We start from the raw sequence: 12502 nt of genomic DNA, 5'->3' as shown, positions 1-12502 counted from the left end.
GAAATAGATGACTGAGGTTTTGGTTTCATACCAGCCACACCTGCCAAGAAACACAATCCTCTTCAGAAGCAGAGACCTGGCTCGCTGCAGAGTTTTCTCCTTCAGTTTAACTGGAGCTGACGGCTCAATAAAAGGAGAGCGTTGTTTGTCTGTGAGCTTGTCTGTCGTCATTATTTCCATGCTGCCTCTGGGCTGCAGTCCCCGGGTGGGCGGAGGGATCCACATTATCTCCTCAGAGTTTTAAATTTGATCCCTGCTCATGTTTTATATCCCATTTGGCTTATTCAGTACAGAGGACATGGCTCTGCAACAGGTTTCTAAAGGTGACTGTTGTGAGAAACTCTCAGGCAAATAGAGGAGGAACTTATTAAAGCCAAGAGGTTAAAGAGGCCAGTACGAAGTGTCTCTCTGACCACCAGGGGTTGCTCCAAACACTGAAATAAGCTGCAGAAGTTGTGCTTCACAGTGCAAATTCCCAGGCTGTCTTGGTTCGGTGGAGCCAGCAATTTTGTTAGTATATACATGATGGTCTCCTTCCTGTTGTAAAGCAGCCGAAGTGCCAGAAATGGGGGAGTGACCTCCATCTTCACTGTGCATTGTACTGTGCATGTGACAAATAAACATTATCTTATCTTATATCCAGTGATGTTAATGCCAGCTCTCTGTATTTGTCATAATCATAAAATCATCCATCACATCTCTATCTCCATCACATTATCCATCAAACAAGCCAAAGACTGGACCTGCTGTTTGTAAAAATATAACTTGAACTCTATGGCCATTTAAAAGCTCCTGCGACTGGACCCCTGGGTAGGATGGGATTCCCCAAGTTCCCTAAGATTCTGGATGTTGTGGGGTTGTCCTGGATGTTGGGAACAGCACTGCTGGATTGTCAAACTGAGGTGGTGGTTCCTCTTTTTAAGAAGAAGAATGCTGCTCAGCCTGGTCAGTCAGGCTGCCAAACCTTCATCCAGGTCATGCAACACAATGCTTGAGTGTTTGTGAGAGTTTGTCAAACCAAAGGCAATGCTCTTCAGGGCTGCCGCTTGCCACCATTTCTGTTCATAATTTCTGTGGACAGAATTTCTGGGTGGGAGGTGTTGGCCTTCAGGGTCTCATCTCTGCTTTTTTGCAGATGATCTGGTCCTCCTGGCTTCATTGAGAACTAACTTCAAGTTCACGCTGGGGCGGTTTGCAAACACGTGTAAATATGCAGGGGTGAGAATGATACCCACCAATTCCAAGGCCATGGTTCTCAGTTAGAAAAGGGTGGAGGGCCCATGTTGGGGATGAGTTGATGCCCCATGTTTAAGTGTCTCAGGGTCTTGCTCATGACTGGGGGGAGAAGAGTGGGAGACTGACAGAAAGATCAGTGCAGCCTCTGCACTGGGAGAGGGAGGGGTGGGCAACTCTGTTGCCTCCATGACCCAAGTGATTTAACACGGATGGACAGATGTTAAATAATATTATTTTATACACTGTAACCTTTTGTGCCAATTTTAGCGCAACACAAAAAACAATCCATGTTTAAGCATTGAAATGGTCTCCCCTAATGTGCCTCACAGTAGTTGTATCCACTTCTTCTTCTTCCAGCTGCTCCCTTTAGAGGGCGCCACAGCTGATCACCTGCCTCCATTTCACCCTATCCCAGCATCCTCCTCTGTCACACCAACCCTCTGCATGTTCTTCCTCACTACATCCATGAACCTCCTCTGAAGTCTTCCTCTTTTCCTCCATCTTCATCCCTCCTCTGCATATATCCAAACCATTTCAGCCTTGTCTCTCTAACTTTGTCTCCAAACAGTTTAGCCTGACCTGTCCCTCTGATGGACTCATTTCTAATCCTGTCCATCCTGCACACTCCAAGTGAAGATCTTAATGCCTTCAGCTCTGCCTCCTGTCTTTGTGTCAGAGCCTCCGTCTTCAAACCATACATCACAGCAGGTCTCATGACCATCCTGTAAACCTTCCCTTTCACTCTGGCTGCTCTCCTTCTGTCACAGATCACCCCTGACACTATTTACCTTTATTGTACAAACTTCAAGCAAAGGATGTGTGGGATGTGGTTCTTTTCCTCTTGGACTCAAAAGAACAGAACATTGTTTTAATGTTTGTAACCAGACTGCATTTTATTATCTACATTACATCGCAGTTCCAGTTTATGTTCTAGTACTGTTGTTACAGGACAGCCTTTTGTCCTTGTGCATGTTTGTGGATGCAGAAGGTCTGTCAACAATTAAAACTCAGTGAATCCTGCTCATGCTACTCCATTTACAAAATTGCTGAAACCACTTTTGCAGAATTGGTAAGAAAAGAAGGGAAAACAGACAAAGTCAAGAAGTGAACCTGAATGACCAGAAATCCCAAAATGAAACAAACAAAATGCAAAACCACAACATCCATTCAGAAGTACCTACACGATATGAAGCAGCTCATTTCAGTGGAAACACAAAGTTTAAAGACAACTCAGCAGGTGTAAGTCAACATGCTAATCTCAGGTGTGTATGTGTGCTCAGCCTCCTCAGCATAGTTTAGAAGATAAGCTCAGTAATAATTAATAGGAAACTTACCTGGCTGCAATGACACAAAGGGGGGTACATCTCCATGGTTACAACCTGCAAAGGCTCCAAACATACATTAATCACCGACACACACCTCCTGCTGAGTTGGATGGATGTGAATGAGTAACTGTGTGGAGGCTATTATCAGAGGAGCAACATGCACAGGTCATACCAGCCTCTTAAACCCGTCACTAACCGCTACCTGCAGCAGCGATGGGACCAGATGAGCTACGAAGACCACCGCAGGAAGGTAGGAGGATGAAGGTGCCACTGTAAAGAACAGGGCTCTGTGCTGGTGACTGTTTTACATTGGAGCTGGTTTGGAGGGATGATGGAGGAAGGGATGAAGCACTGAAGGAGCTATAGATGAAGGTAGAAATGAAGGAGTGGTGTAGGGTGGAAAGTATTATAGAGAATTAGCTATAGAGACCAATAAAGTTTCTTTATCAGGCTGTAAATATGTTTATTTCTGCTGTAAATTGGACATTTTAACACAGGAGACTGAGGACTGACATACTGCTGGAGCCTCAAGCCCCACCTTTTTACTCAAGTGGAAGTGCAACTTTAATGTGCCTTAATGTATACACATCTGCTTGGCCACCTGCATACTCTTTGATTTAGTTAAACTGCTAATTATTGACATGAACTTTATATACCACTATACCTTTGTGTTTTCAAAAACAGCTAAAATGCAGACAGCAATGTAATCACAAACCTTGCCTAAAAAAGAAAGGTCAGTGGAAGAAATACAGCCACAGGAAGAGTGCCAGATAGTTTGGAGATTAACACCAGAAACAGCTTTTATTTCTCATAAAAATTACTGATTGCAGTAATGTACTATATTGTAGAAATTATGAAAGATATCTCTAAACAAATGTCTGAATTTCAGTCCATGTAACAGTCTTCCACAAGAACAATGTCCTGATCTTAATATGGCACTACAACATCCCAAAACTACACTATAAAATTTCACCAAGCAGTCGCTCTTTCACAGGATAGTTCAGCCTTATTTTCACAAATGAACCATCCAAAGTTTTTTTTTTAGTCCTTACTAAGAGATGCCTTATTATTAGTAAAATATTGCACATTCAGTTTTGGCAAACATCCTAGTACTTTACAGTTACAGTGGCTTGCAGAAGTTTTCATAGCCCTTGAACTTTTCCATATTTTGTCACATTACAACCACAAACACAAATATATTTCACTGGAATTTAATGTGAAAGACCAACACAAAGTGGTTACAATTGTGAAGTGGAAAGAAAATTATACATGATTCAAAACATTTTTTACAAATAAAAAACTGAAAAGTGTGGTGTGCAAAAGTATTGAGCCCCCTTTTCTCTAAGTGCAACCAATTGCATTCAGAAGTTGCCTGATGACTGCTAATGAGTAAAAAGAGTCCACCTGTGTGTGATGTTATCTCGGTACAAATACAGCTGCTCCGTGACGGCCTCAGAGGTTGGTTAAGAGAATATTGGGGAGTAAACAGCATCATGAAGTCCAAAGAACACAGCAGACAGGTCAGGAAGAAGGTTGTGGAGAAGTTTAAAGCATAGCACAAACATGTCTGATATGGAACACATAAACTGCTGCAAAGTATTTGTCCCCTTCCTGATTTCAATTTTTTCTTTTTCTTGTTTTTTTGCATTTTTGTCAGATTTACATGTTTATGGCCATCAAATAAGTTTCAATATTAGACAAAGATAACTTGAGTAAATACAGAATACAGCTTTATGAGGATTTCATTCATTAAGGGAACTAAGCTCTCCTATCAGGGACCAAACTGCCAAGAACAAACAGGCACACGTGTGTTTTCAAACTGTGGGTTTTATTATACCTCAAAAAAGACAAAAAGTAATATAAATACAAACTCATGAAAGTAAACTATTCTAAGAAACCAACAGGCCCATAAAAGAGGTCAACTAAACCAAACTTTACACAAAAAAATATACTTACCAGAACTCAACTAACTGACCTGCCCAAATGAGGATAGCTCAGCTTACATAGTAACGGAGTAAACCATTTTAAATGCTACAGGGGGAACCAGAGTGCAACTATATTTAAAAAAACACAAAAAAGACCCCCCCTCCCCATGTGGTCACAACAGATGGTTAAGTCCATTTGACTTAAACCAGCTCCACCTGCCACCTCCTCTTTAACTCAAACAAGGAAGAACTGGAGCTGCAGGCCGGAAACTCAAGAAAAACAGAAAAAATAATTACTGGAACTTAAGTCACTGAAACCAATGTTAATCAGTTATATGCACCATTATTTAAAATCTCACATGGTAATATAGCACAGTGGATTAACTGCATTTAACTTCACTACACAACTTCAGTAACTATTAACTAGAGATTGCAGTATAAAACCCTACTATATTCAATTTATACAAATATAAATAAATATTACCAGAGTCTTTCAATTGTTTGGTTGCAGACAACCATCACATCTCCAAACCCACCTGCCCTGTGTGAGGAAGTCATTGCCCCCTAAACCTGATACCTGGCTGTTCCACCCTCAGCAGCAGGAGCTGCAGTCAGGTGTTGGTGATACCTGTCAGTGAGTGTTTCTCATCACTGTGGAGGAACTCTGGCCCACTCTTCTTTGCAGGATTGTTTGAATTCATCCACACTGGAGGGTTTTCCAGCATGAACGGCCCGTTTAAGGTCTACCACAAAAGGCAGGACCCCAGGTGCACTCTGTGCAGAGATGCCCCTGAAACAATCCAGCACATAACAACAGGGTGCAAGATGCTAGCAGGCAGGGCATACATGGAATGCCATAACCAAGTGGCCGGCATTGTATACAGCAGGGGTGCCCAATATGTTGATCGTGATCTACTGGTCGATCATCCAGTCATTTCGTTACCACCCTATGCATGCGCATTTAACCATGCTAAATACCAAGGGTTCAGAGAAGAGCTAGAAAGGATGTGGAGGGTGAAGGTAACAGTGGTCCCCTTGGTAATCAGAACACCTGGGGCAGTGATCCCCAAACTGGGAGAACGGCTCCAACAGATTCCAGGAACGACAGCTGAGATCTCTGTCCAGAAGAGTGCAGACCTCGGAACAGCTGTGCAGGACCCTTAAGCTCCCAGGCCTCTGGTAAAGGAGGTGAAGGATGACAATGACTGTCCATATAGTGTGAAATTATTTATTTATAAACAAATGGGTTCGAAACACACAACCACAGTCACAATGCAATGTCCTGGGTTTACCATTCCAGGTGAGCTCCGCTCTGCCGGCAGTGGACACCAAGGGCAACGTGACACCAGCTCACATCCAGCTCAAGCTGAAAAAACTGCAGGTCAGGTGACACACACATGTGTATATAGCTCCTGTTCCAGTGGGGCATGTTCATATTAAACATGGTCAAAGTTTCTAATAATGAGCTCAGTGTAATCCATTTATCCCTGTGAGCAACAGCTCAGGATGCAGACTGCTCTAAACACTTAGTTTGTAATAGTTTTTCCTATTTTTGGATCTGAATGATGTCATAGAGAGGGGATATCCCCAGCATGGTCACCTCAGGCACACAAGGCCCATCCTGTTGCTCAGACCTTCTGTTTGTGAGGAGCAGCTCATCAAAAACAAGTTGTCTTAAAAGAGGAGGAGCTAGAGGATGACTTGAGGGGCTGCACCAAGGCCTAATAAAAGATAAAGGATTATTTTGAACTGTGAGCTCCTCTAGTAGAGTCCAGGAGTAAAAATATGGAGCTAGAAATGAGTAGAATATAAAGAAAAATAGGGACATATGGAAATATCCATCCATCCATCCATCCATCCATCCACTTCCGCTTATCCGGGGCTGGGTCACAGGGGCAGGAGCCTAAGCAGAGAATCCCAGGCTTCCCTCTCCCCAGCCACCTCCTCCAGCTAATCCGGAGGAACCCCAAGGCATTTCCAGGCCAGATGAGAGATATAATCTCCCCAGCGTGTTCTGGGTCTACCACGGGTCCTCCTCCTGGTGGGACATGCCTGGAACACCTCACCCAAGAGGTGGCCAGGAGGCATCCTAATCAGATGCCCGAGCCACCTCAACTGGCTCTTCTCGATGTGGAGGAGCAGCGGCTCTACTCTGAGCCCCTCTCACATGGCCGCACTCCTCACCTTATCTCTATGGGAGAGGCCAGCCACCCTTTGAAGGAAACTCATTTCTGCTGCTTGTATTCGCAATCTTATTCTTTTGGTCACTACCCAAAGCTCGTGACCATAGGTGAGAGTAGGAACTGAAGGAATTTAAATAACATGAATGTTTGCTGCCTAAACCTTTAGGTTTTTGCATGTTCATTTATCGAACAGGAATGACACAAAACAAAGGAATAAGGAGTCCAATTATTACATTTAATTTAATAAATTTAATAAAACCATTTCAAACAGTTTACAGATATCTGGACCAGACTGCATGCCATGCCCGTGTGAGATGACATGAAGTACTGGCACTTTCTAATTCAGCTTACAGTTTCATATAGTCACAGCTTATCTATCTTGGTTACATCATTATACAAAACAGAATGTAGAAAACAAAGAATTTCAACAACAGGGTATTCAGATGACCTCGAAGTCTCCATTTCTATCATTGTGTAGTCTCCATCAGTGTGGATCATTGTACAATCAGAACACAAAATTCATGATGACACGGAACATTATAAGCTTCTGTATTTTTAATCAGTTATGTTTATTTTCCAGTCAAATTTCTCAGGGAAGTAAATGTACGTAAGATATGCATGTGGCATATACCATGAATATCCCAACAGAACGTAGATCGACTGGTAAATTGACAGCTTTGCTTTTACACTAAGCAGCCTCTTCACCACGACAGACCGATGCAGCGTTCCTATCACTGCAGAAGGGGTCCCGATCTGTCTGTCGATCTCCCGCTCCCTTCTTCCGTCACTCGCGAACAAGACCTTGAGATACCTGAACTCCTCCACTTGGGGCAGGAACTCGTCCCTGAGCCAGAGAGGGCACTCCTCCCTTTTCTGGCTGAGGACCATGGCCTTAGAGGTGCTGATTCTCATGCCAGCCGCTTCACACTCGGCTGCGAACCATTCCACTGCGAGCTGGAGGCCCCCCCCTGATGAAGCCAACAGGACCGCATCATCCACAAAGAGCAGAGATGAGACTCTGAGGCCACCAAGGAAGAAGCCTTCCGCCATATGGCTACGCCTAGAAATTCTGCCCATAAAAATTATGAACAGAATCGGTGACAAAGGGCAGTCCTGATGGAGTCCAACACCCACAGGAAATGAGTCCGACTTATTACTGGCTATACAGACCAAGCTCTCACTGTGGTTGTACAGAGACTGAATGGCCCGCAAAAACGGGCCAGACACCCCATACTCCCACAGGACCTCCCACAGGATACCCCAAGGGACTCGGTCCAATGCCTTCTCCAAGTCCACAAAACACATGTAGACTAGTTGGGCAAACTTCCACGCACAGTTGAATATCCTTGAGAGGATAAAGAGCTGGTCCAGCGTTCCACGAACAGGATGAAAACCACATTGTTCGTCCTGGATCTGAGGTTTGACTAACAGGTGAACCCTCCTTTCCAGCACTCTGGCATAGACCTTACCGGGGAGGCTGAGGAGTGTGATCCCCCGAAGCTGGAGCTCACCCTCCGGTCTCCCTTCTTAAAGATGGGGACCACCACCCCGCTCTGCCAATCCAGTGGCGCTGCCCCAGCTCTCCACACGATGTTGTAAAGACCTGTCAACCAAGACAGCCCTACAACATCCAGAGCTTTCAGGAACTCAGGGCGAGTCTCGTCCACCCCAGGGGCCCTGCCACCAAGGAGTTGTTTAACCACCTTAGTGACCTCACCCTCAGTGATGGGCGAGTCATCCTCCTCATCCCCAGACTCTGCTTCCACTACAGAAGGTGTGTCAGTGGGATTCAGGAGGTCCTCGAAGTATTCCTTCCACCGTCTGACTATAGCCTCAGTTGAAGTCAGCACCCGCACTATGAACCGTGTGAGTGGAGCACCACTTTCTCTTCCTGAGTCGCCTGATGGTTTGCCAGAATCGCTTCGACGTCGTCCGAAAGTCTTTTTCCATAGCCTCACCGAACTCCTCCCACACCTGAGTTTTTGCTTTGATCACTACCTGAGCTGCGTTCTGCTTGGCCTGCGGATACCTGTCAGCTGCCTCTGGAGTCCCACAGGCTAACCAAGCCCAATAGGACTCCTTCTTCAGCTTGATGGCCCCCTTCACTTCAGAGACCACCATCTAGTTCGGGGTTACCACCATGACAGGCACCAACCACCTTGCAGCCACAGCTCTGAGCAGCAGCCTCAACAATGGAGGTGCAGAACATGGTCCGTTTGGACTCAATGTCCTCAGCCTTCCTCAGAATACTGTCAAAGTTCTGCCGGAGGTGGGAGTTGAAGATCTCGTGGACTGGAGCTTCTGCCAGGCATTCCCCGCGCACCCTCACAATACGTTTAGGTGTGCCAGGTCTGTCCAGCATCTTCCCCCGCCACCTGATCCAACTCACCACCAGGTAGTGATCAGTTGACAGCTCAGCTCCTCTCTTCACCCGAGTGTCCAGAACATACAGCTGCAGATCTGGTGATAAGATTACGAAATCGATCATCGACCTGCGACCTAGGGTGTCCTGGTGTCATGTGCACTTACGGACATCCTTATGTTTGAACATGGTGTTCATTATGGACAAACTGTGGTTTGCACAGAAGTCCAATAACAAGACACCATTCGGGTTCAGATCGGGCAGGCCATTTCTCCAAATCATGCCCCTCCAGGTCTCACTGTTATTGCCCACGTGAGCATTGAAGTCTCCCAGCAAGACGATGGAGTCACCAGACAGAGCACCTTCAAGCACCCCGCCCAGCGACTCCAAAAAGGGTGGGTACTCTGAACTCTCATTCGGTGCATAAGTGCAAACAATAGTCAGGGCCCATTCCCTGGTCCAAAGATGCAGGGAAACAACCCTCTTGTCCACCGGTGAAAACTCCGACGTACGGGCAGCAAGCCAGGGGGAATACAAGAATACCCACCCCAGCTCGCTGCCTCTCACCGAGGGCAACTCCAGACTGGAACAGAGTCCAGCCCATCTCCAGAAGACTGGTTCCAGAGCCCAGGTCATGCGTTAAGGTGAGCCCAACTATATCTACCTGGTATCTCTCAACCTCACACACTAGCTCAGGCTCCTTCCTCACCAGAGAGGTGACATTCTATGTCCCAATAGCCAGACTCAATTGCCGGGGATCGGTCCACCAGGGCCTCCACCCTTGGCCACCGCCCAACACACACTGCACCCGACCCCTACGACACCTCCTGCAAGTGGTGGGCCTACAGGAGGGCGGTGCACCATGGGCACCACAGGCTAATGCCTGGCCACCAGACCCTCTCCCTCGAGCTCCCTCCCCAGGCCTGTGTCCAGGGTGGGGCCCCGGTAACCCTATCCCGGGTAGGGTAAACTGTTCCCTCATTGTTGTAGACATAGGGGTCTTCTGAACCGTTCTTTGTCTGACCCTCACCCAGGACCAATTTGCCATACCAGGGGGACAAGCCCCTGGACAACATAGCTCCCAGGATCACCACGATAAGGTGGTGATTCACAGAGGAGATATGGAAATAAGTATGATGGATTTTGGGAGACCGTGCTGAGATCAGATGAGATTTTCTATGTTGTTAATAAAGGTCTTTTTCAGACTAGTATTATTCTTTCCTTTCATTGCGATACATTTTTAGCATTAACCAGTAAAATTTCTGAGTGCAATGGAATGACAAGATGTAGGACTGGATTCTGGGAATTTTCCAGAAAAGACTGGAAAGGAATAAAGTTCCCACTAAGAGACCACTTGTGGCTTGGAAGAGGTAAGATAGAAATGACGTAAAAATAAAACAGATGAATCCGCGTGCATGTTAAATCATCACTGCCTGGAGTGGTGGCCTAGGGGAGAAGAAGAGGGTTCGTCACTGAGAGGACCCTGGTTCTCAGGGACCCTGGTGCTGGCATCACTGTGGGTCCCTGAGCAAGCCCACCCCCCCAGGTTGCTCCTCGGGCGCCCTTTGGCTGCCCCCTGCTCCATGCTGTGCTGTGTGTACTACATACTCCATGTGTGTGATGGGTTAAATGCAGAGAATGAATTTCACTGCATGTAAATGTATGTGACAAATAAAGCTCTTTCTTCTTTTTCACTCCCTAACCATTCTGTCTCAGTCTCCATACTGTAATCCATCGTTCAACTGAATCTGGATCTTCCTAGTTTAGGAACAGACAGGATCCCAGCATTCATAAACTGGTTTAATATAATTAAAGAGAAGTTTTGTGACATGTTGGACAGGTTCCACTGATCTTGAAGGTTCTAATACAGGTTTTAATGTCAGAACATGACAACAGTATAGTCATCATCCTTTCAGTTTTAAAGGTTTGGAGTTCGAGTACTGAGTAAAAAACAGGCTTTTGGGCACTGATTAGGAATTTAAAATCCTAATCAGCAGCATTTTAATGTCACTCAGATCAGTGTTTTTGTCTTTTTTGTGCTTCAGCTGCAGGATGAGCGTCTGTCAATCATTGACAGAGACAATCGCCTCCTAGCCTCCAAACTGGTTGACATCTTTTCCTCCAAAGGTCTCGTGGACCACAGGAACCAGTACCACCCGAGGAGGTAAGGTGTGTTTATGATGTATCTATGTTAATGTCAAGTTTTAAAGGTTTCTGTGCCTGTAGTGGCTGCTCATCACTGCAGGATAGCTTGGTGTGACAGGGTCATGTTGCATCAGCTCGTGTGTGGTTCTCCTCCCACTGAGATCTTTAACACTATAACAACACCAGTAAAGCTCCTCTGAAATCAGCTGACCTTTAGAGTTTTTATTCTGTGATGGCAATCCAACCATCGATGTCCTGATGAATTTCTTTTTTTTTTTTTTGATGAATTTCCATGCAGCAGCATCCTTGGTGTAATCTTTGCTCTCTTTATTTCTTGTCTTCTCGAGTCTGAATGCGACCAAGAGGAAGCAGGAGCTTCTGTTGGTCACCCATCAGAATCAGGCCATCTACCAGCGAATCACATCTCGCCAGTCGGAGTATCGCCGCCAGCTGTGGTCAGACAACTGGCAGAGGACGGAACGTCGGCTGGACAACATTTCTCGATACCCGAGACAGCCAGCAGATAAACAGGTGAGTCCACAGGGGGAAATAAGGTGTCTTTGTGGTGATACGTAATGATTTCTCAAGATGCTGAACCTGAACAAATCCTGCATCATGTTTTCAAATTAGGTAAGTGATTCATCCACTTCAGTCTCTTTCACAATAATGTACACAACAGCAAGCGAGAACCACTTAAGAAAGATGAGAGGTGCCTGTTGGATTGAACGAAGTCTGAAGTGACTGCTGCAGATTCCTAAAAAGCCTTTGAGGAATAAAAGCAGCGGACTGATCTCCAACTAAAACACTTCTGGGCTGGTTGTTGTGTGTAGGTCATAATGACAATGAGCTGATATCTGAATGAACTCTGAAGCAGATGATGAATGATCGCTGGTGTCTTTGTGTCCACAGAGGTCACACAGGAAAGTGAAGTTTGTGGCCATGGAGGGCAGCGAGCAGTCTATGAGCTGCAGAAACTCTGACACCTACCGCACCAACAGAGAACTCTCCTGAACACCCAGATCTGTCTCCAATCAGACTATATGTGCCCTGTGCGAGGCAGAGTTACCCAAAGTTCAAAGGGTCCTTTCATTTAGGACATTTTACCCACCCCATATCTATCTATCTATCTATCTATCTATCTATCTATCTATCTATCTATCTATCTATCTATCTATCTATCTATCTATCTATCTATCTATCTATCTATCTATCTATCTATCTATCTATCTATATATATATATATATATATATAAATCTTCTGAGGCTTTATCCACTGGGTGGCGGCACAGACTCGTCTCTGGTCCGTGATGAGCCCAGATGGTAATT

General features: G+C 45.5%; 1 protein-coding gene across 1 annotated transcript; it reads left to right on the top strand.

The window, feature by feature from the left end:
- Positions 1 to 2675: 2675 nt before the first annotated feature.
- On the top strand, positions 2676 to 12224 carry si:ch211-284k5.2 (uncharacterized protein CFAP97D2). Its single transcript, XM_030730681.1, has 5 exons — positions 2676 to 2811; positions 5787 to 5867; positions 11077 to 11195; positions 11524 to 11707; positions 12086 to 12224. Exons 1-5 carry the CDS (start codon positions 2719 to 2721, stop codon positions 12185 to 12187), a joined length of 579 nt encoding a protein of 192 aa, XP_030586541.1. The 5' UTR covers positions 2676 to 2718; the 3' UTR covers positions 12188 to 12224.
- Positions 12225 to 12502: the final 278 nt, after the last annotated feature.

Source organism: Archocentrus centrarchus, chromosome 6 (genome assembly GCF_007364275.1).
Source record: "Archocentrus centrarchus isolate MPI-CPG fArcCen1 chromosome 6, fArcCen1, whole genome shotgun sequence".
Taxonomy (NCBI): Eukaryota; Metazoa; Chordata; class Actinopteri; order Cichliformes; family Cichlidae; genus Archocentrus; species Archocentrus centrarchus.
The sequence above is the reverse complement of the archived record's forward strand: the minus strand, read 5'-3'. Positions and strand labels throughout refer to the sequence as shown.